A 16,739-nucleotide genomic window follows, 5' to 3' on the forward strand; every position below is an offset into this window, starting at 1 on the left:
ACCAATTATTACAAAATAAATCACTTCTGGGTTCGGTCTTTGCCATACATAAGTTAATCAATGCCAATATTCTACACCAAGTTGATAGTGACTAAACAACAGTTTATCTCTTGTAATGATATAAACTCTTACTCTCATTAGTTTAAAATTTCTTAATAAACAATCCAATGCCATAAAAACATTCTTCTTCACAGACCTGATAAGCAACCATTAATCTAAAACCTTACTGAAGTCTATCAAATTAATATTCTAAAGAACAGATTACAAAGAGGCCATACCACCAACCTGATTAACCCCAACACCTCCATTCTCAACTTGATCACTACCAATCAAAAAATTCCTCTCAACAGCATAATCAACAAAACTATACAATGGATTCACTCTCTCACCATACTTCTTCTCAAATCCATCCAACTCTTTCTTAGCTCTACTTCTGAGCTCTTCAGCTTGTTCCAATGCTTTCTCTATCCCCACCACCTTAGCATAACTCTTCTTTCCCTTCTTCTTCTTGTTCTCCCCTCCTTCTTCCTCAGTTTTCTCTCTCTTAATTTCCAATATCTCTTCAACTACCTGATACAACACTCCAACAGCTCTACCATACTTTCTCAACCTTTCCAACTCTTCATCTGTAGCTCCACCTAACAATCCTCCACACACTGCAGAACACTCAGCTAATTCACCAAATTTCTTCTCCTGTACATACTCAGTTTGTGAATCTTCCGCATTTGTCAGATCAAGAAACTGACCTGCTACCATTCCAGTCGACCCCACAGCTCGAGCTATCTCCCCAATTACGCGAAGAATGCTACTTTCAGGGACCAAACTGGAAGGTGTATCAGAAACAATGTGTTGAAAACCAAGTGGGAATAAAGCATCTCCAGCTAGAATTGCCATATCGACACCATAAATTGCATGGTTCGAAAGACGGCCTCGACGAAACAGATCATCGTCCATGTCTGGCAAATCGTCATGAATTAATGAAGCTTCATGTACCTATAATAAATTTCGTTAATTACACCATTAAAAAAAAAATGTTTGATGAAAATTATTACTGACCATTTCGAGGGCGCAGGCGGTAGGGAAAGCGGCGAGGCGAGAAACGCCAAAGAGCTCACAGACAGCAATGCACATGATGGGAGAGGCACGTTTGGCGCCGTGAGCGAGAACAGAGTAACGCATGGATTCATAGATCTGTTGAGGGTATTTGATAGGGATAGATTGGTCTAATTTATGGTTGATTTCAGTGATAAGAGTTGTCCAATAAGTTTTGAGGTCGAATTGGGATTGCATTGGGGTGGAAAGTGAGGAAGAGCAGCGGAAGCGGTGCTTTTGGTGGAGGAAATGAAAATTTGAGATGTTGATGAGTGGAGGGTTTAGTGTTGAGATTGCAAACGGCATCATTTTTTTACTCTTTTATTAGTCACAGAAAGAAAGATTGTGGAAACTCTCAGTTTTGAGTTTCTCTACGTTTCTTCTCTCTGCCTCTGTTTTGAAACGGAAGATAAAACCATAGCAAGTTCAATTTGGAGTAACCATACCAAATAATTTAACTTCTATGATCAATTATGACAGTTAATCACTGTTCCGTCCTGTTTTTGATGTAATCTGATTTGGAAATGTATGGTTGGAATATCACCCAACTTATGGACAAAATTTTGAGACGTGGACAATGGCTTTTGATCCAAGCTCAGGGCCAAGAGGTTCCAGAATTCGGATATACAGAATGGAGCTAATGCCAGATAGAGATGCCTTCCTTATCCGTTTCTTTGTCCCTTTCGCTTCTGTTTTCTTGCAATTGTTTAGGAGAGAAACCAATAAAACATCAAATTTTTTAACCAAACCCAAAAAAAACACCAACCAATTTGAAGAGAAATATCAAATATTCAACATCAAATGGAGAGCCCACGTGATTTTTTTCAAAACCGTGCCACACAGAAACCCAAGCCCATGCAATTTTTAAGAAACCGCGCGTGTCGCACATCAACTTTATTCTTTATTCTCTTTTCAAATCTCTCGTATGGTTTTCGCAAAACCGCGCCATAAAAACCCACTGTCATGCCCATACGGTGTTGCGGTTTTTCGATTTTCCAGATGATAGAGATTGATGTGTAAAACATCAACTTTTTAAATTTTATTTTGGTGTTTGGTCGCATGTTTTATGTTTTAAAATCAACGTGTGTCTTCAATGAATATGAAAACCCATGCAATTTTTGAAAATTTGGTGTTTGATGCTAGAATAGTATCTCAACTAAAGATACTCTAAGGGGTTTACTTACTAAGTCAGATAGGTCACAAATATAGCAAATACGAGTCTATGAACCACTCACAATTAGCCCACGGCCAATTTTATTTTTTAATTTAAATAATATAAACTTGATTAATATGCTTGAAGATTGAAAGCTGGGAGGTCCCTTCATAACTCATAAGTATAAATAAAAATAAAATAAATTGAATAAAACCATAATTCGATTTTACCTGCCTGATAAATTAAGTATGAAACTTGTAACCTTATATGAGCAGAATTACACGAGTCACTTTATAAATTAGGTCTGGACTCATCACTTTACTCGCAGTTTTGACCAATGGAATGCTTAGATCCAAATTTGTTTAGTTTATACTTTAGGATTTGAATATCTACTGTAGACATTTTTAGTTCACATTCAGATTAGTTTCTCGAACTTGTCTTGAATGATGTTACACTCTTGGTCACTAAAACCGTGGTTATCCTCCAACATCTCAAGTTTTTGATAGATATGGTGCCAACTGCCAAAGTACTCTCAAGTCTCAACATTCATGCCAACTATCTCAATAAACATATTTCCTGAACTATTAATAACTTGATTGTCACACAACACATATGCCGTTGCACGAAAATTTTAAGTCATTAGAATAGTATGCTGATGAATGCATGCCCATAATGCACTGCGTCCAAATGGTACTGCCAAATAGGGCTCTTAGCATAGCCGAGAAAGCCCGAGATACACAAAGTTGGGCTGCTTTCAATTTATTGGACCGGGCCTCCGTCTTCAAAAAATTAAACTTCAACTAGATTTCTGGTTCGTCAACAGTGATAGAGTGGAGCAAAGATGGTCGCGGCGTTGGCAAGCTTCATTTGCATCTCCGCTTCTCAATCCCACTCTAGAAATCGCCATTTCTCAGCTCCACCTACTTCCACAAACCACTTCAAGGTATCAATACAGAGAATGGTTGTCGTTCCAGTAAAATGTTTACAAGGTCAAGGTCCACCACAGCACACAAAGGAACCAGAGAAGGTGGAATCGGTTCCTCCTCTTTCTGACTCGGGCATTTCGATATACAATTGGTCTACTGGCCTTGGGGCCTTGGGGTTATTGGAAACTGGATATTTGACTTACCTCAAGCTCACTGGTACTGAGGCCTTTTGTCCTGTTAGTGGTGGTAGTTGCACTGATGTCCTCAACAGTGACTATGCTGTTGTATTCGGTAATCAGTTTTAGCTACTTTCTATTATGTTGATTGTTTAAGAGAAACTTTGTGCATGAAATTTGGTTTGTAATTCTTGAAAGTTTTAATTAAACGTTTTAAGTATTTGTTATGTGATTATCGTGTTTTAAGTTCATTGCTATGAGATGTTACTAGCTATTTCAGATAATGTTTAAGTTTCAATGGACATGAAAAGTCTTCATTTGTGTAGGGTAGCTAATAAGCCGCTAAGGGTCTATAGAGTAAGTCAAGAAGATTTTATTTGTTTCTATACTGATTAAAAGAGGAGACAGATGAAAGTTTTTGGGTAGCTATGTTATAATCAATGCTTCAATTTGATTCCCTCAAAATGCGGCATTTACTGATTCTTATTGCAGAGTCATGTTCCAGACCCTGTCTTTTTACCCCTCTTATTGATGTTTGTTCAAGTTTTAAGTAGCTTGTGTTTATAACATAGCTATACCTCCCTAAGGTTATATGAAGGATAGAAAATGTTATTTTTTTTTCCCTTCTTTTTTGTTTATTTGTTTGATTAGAGGCGACTTCTCTTACAGTGTATACAAATTTTGGTTGCTTTTCAATATTGAATTATTCTGCAGCTTTAACTTGACCGAGACAAAGAATGTTTTTTTTAGCTGTCTCATTTTTAAAAAATTTATGCGCTAAAACCAGCTAAGCAAAACCAAATTTTTTGACAGAGTATTTAAATGGACTCCTTTGGTATTTCCCAGGTGTTCCTCTTCCATTAATTGGTATGGTTGCCTATGGAATTGTAACCTCACTTGGTCTGCTTTTGGCCAAAAAGAGTGTTCCATCTGGACTTGGTGAAGATAGTGGGCGCTTGATTTTACTTGGGACAACTACCTCAATGGCAGCAGCTAGTGCTTACTTCCTATACCTTTTAAGCACGAAATTTTCCGGAGTATCATGTTCCTATTGTTACGCATCAGCTGCTTTGTCGTTCACTTTACTTTTCACCACTCTAAAGGTACAGTGTTTTTTTATGTTTTTGTCGAAACTGCATGTTCATTTCACATTGTGTCATAAATCATTAGAATATTTTGGTGTCCATCTACAGGATCTTGGGTGGCAACAAATACAGAATGTGGTGGGCCTACAGTTATTTACAGCGGGCCTAGTAGTTGCTGCTTTAAATACTTCGTATAGTACATCTGAGCATGTATTGACCAGGTCAGTCGTCTAATCACCCAGCCATCAACACTCAGCTGATATATACGACTGATGTCATTGATCATTTACATTTTGACCCTTGTTAGCCACTTGGTCCCTTGCGTACTGATTGGGCTTTAGGACAGTGATGTTAACATGACATCAACCATCAAACTGGAGAACTAATTTATCAGGTGTGCCAAAAACATCGGCTTTGACAAAATGCTCAGCGTTTTATATCATTTAGTTGCCACACTTGATGTGGTGAAATTGCTTAGCATATCAACAAGCAAATCAATGCATTTGATACCAAAAGTAGATTTCTGGTTATGCGATGAAACGAGAAACAAGCAGGAAGCAACTTTTATGTTAACCTTCCCACAATACCTAATTCGTGCGTGCATGCAGTCAATAATCAGAGACGGTTTCTTGAGAGATGTGCTAAAAAGATATCTCGTGACTGGTTTTTGCTTCTCTTTCAATTTTGCAGATTGGATTTTGCGTACCAGCCATTCTATGAATCCCAGATAGCAACAGAATCGAGCCCTCTTGCTCTTTCTCTTGCAAAACATCTTCACTCTGTAGGTGCAAAAATGTATGGAGCGTTCTGGTGTACACATTGCCAAGAACAAAAACAGGTGATTTATTTTCTCTTCATTTTGTAATAAAATGTATTGGGTCAATGTAACAACGGTAAAGCAGTTTGATTCTTGAAGTTAACCATCATAATTAGTGGACTAACTTCAGTAACTTGCCTGAGCAGGAGTACAATTTCAATCTCGTAACACATGAACCACAACATTTAAGTCATTTATTGTTTATTGAAGATGAGTTGTCAGATCTTTGTAAATCAAAATATGTTTTAGTTTCAGCTACTAGAAGGACTCTAATGTTCGATGTGGAGATGCTGGCATCAAAAGTAGTTATAAAAAAAATGACCCGTTAAAAAAAACGTGAAGAAAACAGAGTGAAGTATTTGTTTTCATCTCTTCGTACAGAGTAGTTTGATGACTTTCTTGAAATGGCAAAAGAACAATCACCTTAAAGCTTCTATTGTCAGCTCTCGTCTTTGAAAGTGCTGAAAGAGCATCATGCGAGTCTTGTTGCCACCAAGAAGGCTTCCTTTCTCATTTTTATCGTACAAATCTCAGTTTCTATGTTGTCTGTCTAGTATTTGAAATCCATTCCTTTACAGATTTTAATTTTTTTTTTATGTTCCAAAACAGATGTTTGGAGAAGAAGCTGCAAAGATGTTGGACTATGTTGAGTGTTTCCCTGATGGCATTAGAAAAGGAACTAAAATGGCAAAGGCATGCTCAGATGCTGGACTTGAAGGTTTTCCGACGTGGGTGATAAATGGAAAGGTTAGAAACTCTATTTCTCCAACCTTTTCTCTAAAATGTCCGTATGTCTAATCTCAACAGTAGTCCTATAAGTCTTTCTACTGGAAGACTTTTGAGAGGTGATAATCTAAATCAAATAGATTCAAGGTAATTGATAAATGGAATATCCTGTGGAGGCACCACTTGCAGCTAAGCTTAGCATATACTGTCTTGTTTTTGTTCTTTTGTTTAGGGTTTGTCGTTTTTTAAACTTAGTAATTTATACTACTTATGAGTATTCCAAAAGATACAGGCAAAGGTCCATGGTTGGTGAGATTTACTTTTGAGCGATGTGATTTTCTAGCCTTCTAGATGGGATCTATTCTATAGTTTGGCTCTCAACCCTTTCATTGGTGGATGTACATAGTCTACAAACAGATATCCATATTCAAGTTTTCTGTAACTATGTAGTATAAACATAAAGGGAAAAGTAAAATGTAAGCCAAAGTGTCCTACAGACATCGCCACTTCATTGGTGAATTAACAAAAAATAGGTAGAAGATTTTGTGAAGCTAATATTAGCTGAGGTGATTGGCCAATTGCTGTGTCGTGAACTTTCATCTTTAAGGTCTACTTAAAACTTTTTTTGGTAGGTCTACTTAAAACTTGTAAGAAATTTACCTCTCTTTTCTCTTCCAAATTTTTGTGCTTCTGTTACAAACCTCTTTCCTTACAAAACTTATGCTGCATGGATGTATCAGCCTTGTCTGATAGATTGATGGGGACTATACTGTTTAGGTAGTATGATTTTCTGGTTTGAGACAATTACTGAGGTTATCTCGACCAATTGAACGTATGATGATGCTTGTATGGATATAGTATTCTGGATTTCACAAAGTAATGAGTATGTCTTGCAGGTTCTAAACGGCATACAAGATTTCACAGAGCTTGCAGAAGCGTCAGGATTTCTCCTTGAAGATTTTCAACCAAGCTAAGGAGATTCCTGTCAGAACATCAATAAACGAATGTACAGCTCTTAAGTTAATTTCCCACAGCTTAATAGTCACTTTATATGTAACATTACTAACTGCTGCTTAAAAAGGAAAAAAAAAACACTTGCTTTAAGATGGCGTGTATTTTATTGTGTTTAATGGAGAAAGTAATATCTGCGACAGTCAATAACACGTAACCTGGATTTAATTAATCACTATGTCATGGCAATGTCCTTCCCAAGCTTTCAATTTCAGAATTTACCTTTGATGCACTGTAGCTATTAAATTTTCCTTGGTCATGAGCCAATATAAAACTTCCACATTCCACTTCTAGGCGTGTTTCTGCTGCCATTGAGATCTTCAGCTTTCAAAAGGTGTAAGCGTAGCAGTAACCATAGATCAGAAAGTGCAAAATAAAAAAATAAAAGTGGCGTTTATACTGTGACTACTGACTAGCATGACAATAAATTGGCAATGCAGATTCCCAGTTTGAGCAAGACAAAACATAACAACCCAGCGTTCGCTTTTTTAATGAAAAACGTACTACCATCTACTGGAATACTGGATTAACAAATTTCATATTTTTCAAATCTGAACCAACGTAAGAATTTGTATTCACTTGTTACTTATGATGCTTTTTGGTTTAGAGAAGATTTTTCAAAACCAAACAATCAGTAACTTTCTATACTAAGGAAATAGCAATATCGTCGAGAAGGGACAAAGAAAGTAAAGAAGAATGCAAAAATAACCCAAAACACCAGGCTCCCTGAATGTCATAGCTTGCATACCCATGAGAAGTAATGGAAGAAAAGGAGGGCGGTCCTATAGGTAAAGAGTGATCCATCCCAAACCGTGAAGTACAACTCAATGCCAATTCCAACATAAAGCAGAACAAAGCATTAGATCATATATAGTAACGGTGCATTGTTTCTTTTGTACCTCAAAATTGCACCTTCCATTCTGTCCTTGTGCACTTAAAAAACAAGCGAAACTGTTCACATTTTGAAGAAGTAAGAAAATTTGTCAAAACTTAATATAAAACAACATACCATCTTAGTTAACAACTATGACCTCCTTATTCCAAGTATCTCTAAGGTTTTTCTTTTCATGTCCCTAACATCACTCAATGTGAACACACCGAAGAACAGGGTGCATGTCCCTCCCCGTAACAGAAAAATGAACAAACTGCAATTACCATTCTTATGGAGAAGAGAATATTGAAAACACCAACCTTTTTTAAACTACGAAAGATAATCAATTCAAGTATGAACAAACAATCAAGCAAACAGTCATGGTATAGAAAATACCCAACAGTCGCCTTTATCTAACAAAGAAACTAAAAGGCATAAATTTCTTACCGCGCTCTACAGGCTAAGAGCATCTCTAGTTGGACGCATTCGTGGTCGCATTCTTCAAATTTGAAGAAATGCGTCGGAATTTCCCGGAATTCCAACTCTAGGTGGACGCTGGTATCACCTGCTTGTTTTCTTGTTGAATTTGGCAATTTTGTCATGTAATTCGCGGCGCCATTGCAAATGGACAACTTTTTGACTTTGACTAGCACCACACGCGCCGGTTAGTCCACTAATGCCGCGTTTTTTTTTTTTTTCACTGCGCGCCACTCCTAATGTCGCGTGGGTTGTTTTCAAATTATACAACGACATTACAACTTGGATAGTGCTAATGTCGCGTGGGTTGTTTTGGTAATCGAATTTGCGACTATCTAGAGTTGGTGAAATTTGCGACCAACTTCTTCATTCGTGATTCTTCAAATATGAAGAGTATGCTACCACCACCTAGAGATGCTCTAACTTGTGGAAATATGAAATTTTGGGCTTATATTTCTGACTATGGGTTGTATGTTGCGTGGAAATTAAGCCAACACGGTCCACTGACACGCATTAAATCTTGTTAGCAATTTGGGATACGACCAAAATTCGGTATGGGAATAATTCGAGAATTATTTTGAAAAAAGATATGGTTAAAAATTCGCAATACGGCAATTATGAGGTGTTTAATTAATACGCATTTTAAACGTTTGGTTGTAAAAATTCGAAAGTAAAAAATTTGTGATATTATGTTAGTAAATATTAATAATCGTTGTCATTTTTTATAACATAATAAACATATTTAAACAATTTAGCTACAAAAACATTGAAACCAATTGAATGGTCCACATAGGGGACTTCATTTATTTGTTATTGGATTGAAATTACCATTCAAATTTCAAAATATACACATATCATGACATGACAATTTAAATATTGTCCAAAAAATATAAAAACAAAACTTTTGGATTAATTTATCACTAAAAATGTAAAAGTGAGGACATAAAATACATAAAAAATAACAAAAACGCACCGAATTTTAATTCATTTTTTTTCCGTATTATTCGTTTCAATGCAAAAAATCGCAAATTATTACGAATCTTTCAAACATTCAGAAATATTATACGTTTTGTCATTCAAAAATTCGATTCGCGAATAATTTGGCGAATTGCTAACATGGAGGGAAATTGGAAATCGGAATAATATGATAGTGAAGATATATATCGGCGTTTTCCCACAATTATCGAAAATTAAAAGAAATCGGGGTTTCCACTCTCGTTCTGAATGTGAGATCTCTTTTCCAAGGAATATTTGAGTAGACCTTAATAATATTATTATTCTTGTAGCAATGAATTACGATTACCGGTCACTTCTACTAGTCTCAGCAGTTGTTCGGGTTTGTCTTATAATATATGGAGAATGGCAAGATAGCCATATGGAGGTTAGATACACTGATCTTGATTACCTTGTCTTTTCTGATGCATCTTCTTTAATGGCAACTGGAATGTCTCCTTATAAGAGATCTACATATCGATACTCACCTTTGCTTGCATTTATGCTCTTGCCTAATTCATTTATTCATGCTTCCTGGGGTAAACTTTTATTCTCTGCTTCAGGTATTTAAACTATTCCTCCTCTTTTTTAATTTTTATACTTTTACTTAAACCTTGGACTTACTAATAATGCTCTTATTATAGTACAGATCTTCTTGTGGGATTGTTTATCCGGATTATTTTGAAGCTCCGTGGTGTTCCTGAGAATCTTTGTCTAATTTCTATGGGAGTGTGGCTTTTCAATCCGTTTACCTTCACAATTGGAACCCGTGGGAATTGTGAGCCTATTGTTTGTGCAATAGTTCTGTGGATTATTATCTGTATCATGAATCGTGTAAGCTCTACTCCCCCAAGCATAACTCTTAGAATCTCAAGTGTTGTATTATATATACGTGAAATGTGTAGACTATGAGGTACAACTAACTAAGATTTCCATTGAACTGTAATTTGGTTGGTTACTTGTTAAGTTTATATTCTACTATATCATCCTGTTTTTATTTATAGGTAAGGTGTTGCAAGCGGCATTTTGGTATGGGCTCGTCGTCCACTTCAGAATATATCCAATCATCTATGCACTTCCAATACTTCTGGTTCTAAAGCCCCATAACATTCAATCTGGTTCAAAGCCTTACCTCCAAAATTGGACCCCAAGTCAACAAAAATCTCAACAAAGTTCTAGTGGTGAAGGATTAGTTCGTATTTCTGATTCATGGCTTCTTTTAAGAAGTATGCTAACAGGAGAGAAGATATTATTTGGGCTATTATCTGGTTCTGTCTTCTTCTTTTGGACTGGTCTTTTCTTCTATCTCTACCAGTGGGAGTTTTTGAATGAGGCACTGTTGTACCATCTTACCAGGACAGATCCGAGACACAACTTCTCGATATATTTTTATCACATTTATCTTCATCATCAACATGAATTTTCAATATTGGAGAAGCTTGTTACTTTTTTGCCCCAGTTGATGGTGCAACTGGTTCTCATATTCCGCTTCGCACAGGACCTCCCTTTCTGTTATTTGGTTCAAACGGTAGCGTTTGTAGCATTCAACAAGGTTTGTCAATTCAGTCATTGATCCTGTTCTTCTGTGGGGGGTGGGGGCTTGCTCATTGAATGTGATTTTACTTTTTATCATATAATTATATCTTAAAAAACCGTCATGAACATGAATCCCTATACATTGATGACATACGTCGTTCCTAAAAATTAGGGATTTTTTTCCCTGTAAAAGTTATGTTTGGCAAGTATAGATAGGATATTTGTGCATCATAATGTTCATAAGGAATGACAAGTTATGCTCATTTTCAGGTTATAACAGCGCAGTATTTTGTGTGGTACTTTTGCCTGTTGCCCCTTGTACTTCCATGGAGTACTATAACTCTCAGATGGGAAGGCATCTCTTGCATTCTCATATGGATGGGTGCTCAGATCCACTGGCTGATGTGGGGTTATCTGCTGGAGTTCAAAGGCAAAAATGTCTTTGTCCAGTTGTGGTTTGCAGGTTTATTGTTCTTGGCTGCGAACACATGGGTTCTCGTCGTGTTAATACGTCGTCACAAGTTCTCTCCAGTTTTCCTTTGGTCAGAGAAAACAAGTTCCAAGAGTGGAAGAAAGCTACAGTGATGGAGCAATATGTTAGTTGATTATTTTCCCGGGCCATTCACTTCCTGTTGTAACTTGTAATCTTAAGTTTTTAACTGCTCGTAGCAATTTATTTCACCATCTAGTTCCTTCTTTTCAAGTTTATTTTCGGTTCGTCATCTAGTTAATCAGTTGACCTCGAAGCAGGAAAGCTCATGAGACTTGTATTAGAGTTGTGCACATATACTGATTCAGTGAAGGTGCAGAGGGGCAGAAGGCTGTCTAGCTAGCTGAACTTAAGTTTACAAAAAATTAGCGCGCGCTGACATATAAAGGTTGCCATGCCATTTACTTTAATGCTACTCTATCACTTCCCCTGCCACTTGTCCAAATGTCGCAGCCGCGTCATTCCTCAAATTTTTTTTCTATGCAGTTCAATTACCACAAGAAACCTTTCCTCAACACTCGCCCCTCAAAATCATTTTTCTTTAAATGATTCTTCTTCAATTGCAGAATGCGAGACAATTCATAGTACATTGATTAAACGTGGAAATTACAATGATGGGTTCATAGGCAGTCAGTTGGTTGGTCTATATGCAGAGTTTAGCAATTTAAATGGTGCACTGAAATTGTTTGATGAATTACCGGACAAAGATTTGATCTCGTGGAATTCAATGATTTCGGTTTTTTCGAGGAATGGGGATTTGAAAGAGAGTTTTAGTTTGTTTTGCAGGATGAGAAAAGAGATTGGTATGAAGCCTAATGAGGTGACACTCATCTCTGTACTTCCAGTTTGTGCTGATATTCAAGCATTAAATGAAGGAAAATGTGTCCATGTTTACGCAGTGAAAATGGGTTTTTTGTCTGAAACTAAAGTGATCAATTCTCTCATTAGTATGTATGGGAAATGTGGTGTTGTTGATGCGTCGTGTCGGCTTTTTGAGGCAATGGAGTTGAGGAATATAGTGTCATGGAATTCGATGATTGCTGTTTGTGTTCAAAATGGGTTTTCTGAGGTGGGTGTTAGTCATTTCAATGAAATGAGAAGAACGGGCATCAAGCCTGATCGAGCAACTTTTGTGACCATGCTTCAGGCTTTGGGAGATTTAGCTGTAGTGAGACCAGGGAGGGCCATTCATGGCCATATTGTGTGTTCTGGATTCAGTTCAGACGTGCCCATCACAACTGCACTTGTTGGAGTGTATTCGAAATCTGGGAGTTTAGATGCTGCGTATGAAGTTTTTGTTGAGTTAAACAACCCAGATAAAATAGCTTGGACTTCCATGCTTGCTGCCCATGCCATGCATGGTCATGGTAGAAAAGCAATTGATTGCTTTGATCTCATGGTTAGTAAAGGTATAAGTCCTGATCAGGTTACCTTCACACATCTCTTGAATGCTTGCAGTCATTCTGGGCTTATCGAAGAGGGTAAGAAATACTTTGAGGTCATGAGCAAAGTTTATGGAGTTGAGCCAAAGGTGGATCATTATTCTTGCATGGTTGATCTCCTGGGTCGGTCTGGACTTTTGGAGGAAGCTTGGAAGTTTATTGAAAGCATGCCTATCGAGCCTAATGCAGGAGTATGGGGAGCTTTAGTTGGTGCTTGTAGAGTCCATAGTAACATCAACTTTGGGAAGGAAGCTGCAGAAAGGTTATTAGTACTAGACCCACTAGATTCTAGGAATTACATCATCCTATCTAACATTTACTCTTCAGCTGGTCAATGGAAGGAGGCTTCAGTGGTAAGAGCTTTAATGAGGGAAAGAGGCCTTAAAAAGGACCGGAGTTCCAGTTGTATTGAACATGGAGGCAAGGTTTATAGGTTTGTGGTGGCTGATCAATCACACCCGGATTCAAAGGAAATATACTTGAAGCTAGGGGAAGTCATTACGAAGATGCAAAATGCAGGTTATGTGTGTAACACAGAATATGTTCTACATGATGTTGATGAGGTGGTGAAAGAGGATATGATTTATAAGCACAGTGAGAAGCTTGCAATTGCATTTGGACTTCTAGTTAGTGGTGCGGGCATGCCTATAATGATAACCAATAACCTTAGAATATGTGGTGATTGTCATAGCGCCGCAAAGTTTATATCACTAGTTGAAAACCGTACAATTACTATTCGAGATTCAAAACGGTTTCACCACTTTGCTAATGGATTCTGCTCTTGTCAAGATTACTGGTGACCCTTGGAACTACGTCCTATCTGATATATGGTGTGTGCCTGGTCAATGAGAGGTCGATTCAAAGGCGAGAGCTTTAATGAAAGAAAGAAGCCTTCAGAAGGACCTTGGTTGCAGCTCTATGAACAATGAGGCAAGGTTCCATGTTTTCAGGTTGATGACTAATCATACCCCAAGTACACGAGCTGTATCACTGTGTTGTGCTCCGTCTTCCTACTGGAGACGGTGAAAACGCTGTCTTTGATGATTTACAAACCATAGAGACCCTGGACTGCTATGCTTGCTGTCTATACATGGTATCTTATCTGCTTCAATCTCATGGTGAAGGCTAGCAGCAGCCCGATTGTGTTACTTTCACGGTTTCACCCAGGTTTTGAAGTGCTTGTAGCCTTACTGGTGACCCTTGGAACTAGGTGAGAGCTTTAATGAAAGAAAGAAGCCTTCAGAAGGACCTTGGTTGCAGCTCTATGAACAATGAGGCAAGGTTCCATGTTTTCGGGTTGATGACTAATCATACCCCAAGTACACGAGCTGTATCAGTGTTGTGCTCCTTCTTCCTACTGGAGACGGTGAAAACGCTGTCTTTGATGATTTAAAAACCATAGAGACCCTGGACTGCTATGCTTGCTGTCTATACATGGTATCTTATCTGCTTCAATCTCATGGTTAAGGCTAGCAGCAGCCCGATGATGAAGTGCTTGCAGCCTTTACGGTACATCGAACAGGGTATGAAATATTTGGACGCTGTGCCTATGTATTTGAGTGGTTGATATCTGCCTTTTTGGAGGTGGTCATGAACTTATTAAAAACATATGGGTTGAGCCTAATGCAAGTGTGGGGAGCATTAAATTGTGTTTATGGTCCAGCATAAGATTGGGAAGGGTGTTGCATAAAGGTTGGTTGTACTAGTTATATTGGACCCTTGAAACTATGTTCTATCTGATATATAGTCTGCGGCTGGTCAATGGAAGGAGTATCTAAAGGTTAAAGCTTTAATGAAACAGAAAAGCCTCTTTAATGGACACAGGCAAGTTTTGTAACAGTGCAGTGCACGGTAGAAAGAAATTAAGGAATCGTTTAACCTGGCAAAGTATCCAATTGTGTGATAGAAGGCGGTTGTCCTGTTACTATTTCCAAATCAAAGTGGACACAGATATACTTGGTTCAAAGTTCCAACAAGTAAATCATAATTCATAAGACCACAGATTATTGAAAAAGGTAAGGGTGAACTAGTGTTACCCTCCTACTACTAGATGAGCCAATTAGGATTTCTCCCAGATAGGAAATTAGGGTCTCCTTCCTAAGTACACAAAAAAAAATCAAATTGTAGGATAGAAATCCTAATTGGCTCATCTAGTGGGGGTAATATTGGTAAATACATGTAAGACCTTTTTGTTTCTGATCATCTTTCTGCCTATCTTCTGCACACCATTCCTTTCGCACCACTGCCACCTCCACATGCCACGTTAAGAGGCTCGCCACCCTTCTCTTCGTCAATTTTTTTATTAAAATTGGAGACTGCACAGTCTATAGCAAATAGATGTGGACAGGTGAACAACTCTGCAGCCCCCATGATTGGCATTGGTGCTGCCATCTTGACTCGACTGCGATAAGTCGGTCTGTAAGTCTGTCCTAGCACCCCATTTACCTTTGAGCTTAGCGAGTAAAACTTGAAGTTCAGCTCTAAATGTGCGAAACAATCTTCTTGTGTCACATCATACCCGTGGACCTTGGATTCATGTGGAGTAATAGGAACAACTCGTGCCAATATCTTGAACAATCCTGCCACTTCCACTGTCACAAGATTTGCTTCAGCATGCCGTTGGATCCTCAACCCTGCACCTGGTGACCTCCATGTTTTGCCCTCGCCAGCTGGTACCAGTATGTTCTCTCCATCCAATTTAATTAACATATTTTCGGTGACTTCCTGCCACTTCGCAACTTGTAGTGCACCCAAGTGCAGCTGATGAGATCCGAACAAGAGGCCGATAGCCTGAACCCATGTGAAGTCTCTCCCTTTTTTGCTTCTCTTGCCGATGAAGTGAGCATTTATGTGGATGTTTGAATCTGTGACCAAGCAGAAGTCTTTGTCCTTCTTGCCATGGAAGTAGAACATGATACCATCGCCTCCAATGAAACGAGGGTCTTGACACACAGCTCCTGGTCTATCACAAGCTGTTCTACAACAAAAAGGATTATCGGTTACTTGTCAGTATAATGCTCTAGAATCAAATTTTGGAGTATTCAAAATCAGAAGGGAATTTTATATCCTCATACAGCCAAAAGATTTTGGATAAGAGAAAAACAAATGAAGAGCTTACCACAATAAGGTTTGCAAAGTCTGCAGTCTACTTCACATAGTCTGGGACAACCAGGAGGACAGTTGTGAGAGATCCCATAACAGTTTCCATAATAAGGGTTATGGCAAGTGGCTCTCCAAGCATCAACAAGGATGTGGAAGTAACTGAAACAAAATATACCGAAGACGACCCATGCTCCTCCCATCTCTGTTATTCTTCATGTAAGTGTGGTCATTAGTCCTTAAGTCCTTTAATAAAGTGAGTATCCAAGTGACGATGCTACGAATTGTGTTTTCTTTAATTTGCTTGTATAACCACCATGCAAGAGGACAACCATGTTAGGTGTTTGCTTGCGCAAGGAATAATGTTACTATAAGCAAGGTCAACACCAGTTTACCAAACCTACATATATCTTAAGAGTACAGGGTCCAGAAAACGATTCCTTACCAAGATGTTGATAGATATGATGTGGCTGAAGAACTAAGCTGCTTGTTAATGAAAACTGACATTAAGACACGACCATATGTTCTTTATTAGTTTGTTTCCTTCGCTTTTGTAACCAAAACAGGTTTATGAAGGTGTAACAGAAGCCATATAAGCGTTGGTGAAAATTTACGCTTGCAGTGAACGGCAGACTTACTTCGAAAGTTGTTTTTATTTACTCTACAAATTTACAAAAGTTTCCAAGGGGCGAAATTTGAGCTGGAGCAGACGAGCAGTAGTGATTAAAGGGATGATTAGGTGATTCTGCCACCAAAATTCCTGCCAAAGGGGGCATGGTGAAATCCATTCAAAAGTTTACTGAATTCTATAAGGGATGATCTTGGACACACCCATAAAAACACTC

At 38.1% G+C, this 16,739-nt stretch overlaps 5 protein-coding genes across 7 annotated transcripts; 3 read left to right on the forward strand and 2 right to left on the reverse strand.

Annotated features, from left to right (window-relative positions):
* Positions 1 to 102: 102 nt before the first annotated feature.
* On the reverse strand, positions 103 to 1,649 carry LOC147520158 (heterodimeric geranylgeranyl pyrophosphate synthase small subunit, chloroplastic-like). Its single transcript, XM_086591639.1, has 2 exons — positions 1,057 to 1,649; positions 103 to 993 (listed from the first exon to the last, which is right to left on the reverse strand). The coding sequence occupies exons 1-2, from the start codon at positions 1,399 to 1,401 to the stop codon at positions 262 to 264; spliced, it is 1,077 nt and encodes a 358-aa protein (XP_086447765.1). The 5' UTR covers positions 1,402 to 1,649; the 3' UTR covers positions 103 to 261.
* Positions 1,650 to 3,009: 1,360 nt separating this feature from the next.
* On the forward strand, positions 3,010 to 7,079 carry LOC147520159 (thiol-disulfide oxidoreductase LTO1-like). Its single transcript, XM_086591640.1, has 6 exons — positions 3,010 to 3,462; positions 4,194 to 4,450; positions 4,541 to 4,653; positions 5,123 to 5,270; positions 5,859 to 5,996; positions 6,872 to 7,079. Exons 1-6 carry the CDS (start codon positions 3,087 to 3,089, stop codon positions 6,947 to 6,949), a joined length of 1,110 nt encoding a protein of 369 aa, XP_086447766.1. The 5' UTR covers positions 3,010 to 3,086; the 3' UTR covers positions 6,950 to 7,079.
* Positions 7,080 to 9,558: 2,479 nt separating this feature from the next.
* On the forward strand, positions 9,559 to 11,566 carry LOC147520160 (GPI mannosyltransferase 1-like). The gene is made up of 4 exons (XM_086591644.1): positions 9,559 to 9,890; positions 9,977 to 10,159; positions 10,332 to 10,879; positions 11,134 to 11,566. Exons 1-4 carry the CDS (start codon positions 9,623 to 9,625, stop codon positions 11,446 to 11,448), a joined length of 1,314 nt encoding a protein of 437 aa, XP_086447770.1. The 5' UTR covers positions 9,559 to 9,622; the 3' UTR covers positions 11,449 to 11,566.
* A 100-nt stretch (positions 11,567 to 11,666) lies between these two features.
* Positions 11,667 to 15,297, forward strand: LOC147520161 (pentatricopeptide repeat-containing protein At5g40410, mitochondrial-like). 3 transcript variants are annotated; one of them, XM_086591643.1, is made up of 2 exons: positions 11,667 to 11,741; positions 11,840 to 15,297. In XM_086591643.1, the coding sequence occupies exon 2, from the start codon at positions 12,081 to 12,083 to the stop codon at positions 13,593 to 13,595; it is 1,515 nt and encodes a 504-aa protein (XP_086447769.1). In that variant the 5' UTR covers positions 11,667 to 11,741; positions 11,840 to 12,080; the 3' UTR covers positions 13,596 to 15,297. The 3 variants fall into 3 exon arrangements, with proteins under 3 accessions (XP_086447769.1, XP_086447768.1, XP_086447767.1); XM_086591642.1 differs by having other exon boundaries at positions 11,696 to 13,608; positions 13,660 to 15,297; XM_086591641.1 differs by having other exon boundaries at positions 11,696 to 13,608; positions 14,006 to 15,297.
* LOC147520162 (uncharacterized) lies at positions 14,763 to 16,369 on the reverse strand. Its single transcript, XM_086591645.1, has 2 exons — positions 15,914 to 16,369; positions 14,763 to 15,767 (listed from the first exon to the last, which is right to left on the reverse strand). The coding sequence occupies exons 1-2, from the start codon at positions 16,095 to 16,097 to the stop codon at positions 15,007 to 15,009; spliced, it is 945 nt and encodes a 314-aa protein (XP_086447771.1). The 5' UTR covers positions 16,098 to 16,369; the 3' UTR covers positions 14,763 to 15,006.
* Between the last annotated feature and the right edge of the window lie 370 nt (positions 16,370 to 16,739).

Source organism: Coptis chinensis, chromosome 2, assembly GCF_015680905.1.
Source record: "Coptis chinensis isolate HL-2020 chromosome 2, ASM1568090v1, whole genome shotgun sequence".
Lineage (NCBI taxonomy): Eukaryota > Viridiplantae > Streptophyta > Magnoliopsida > Ranunculales > Ranunculaceae > Coptis > Coptis chinensis.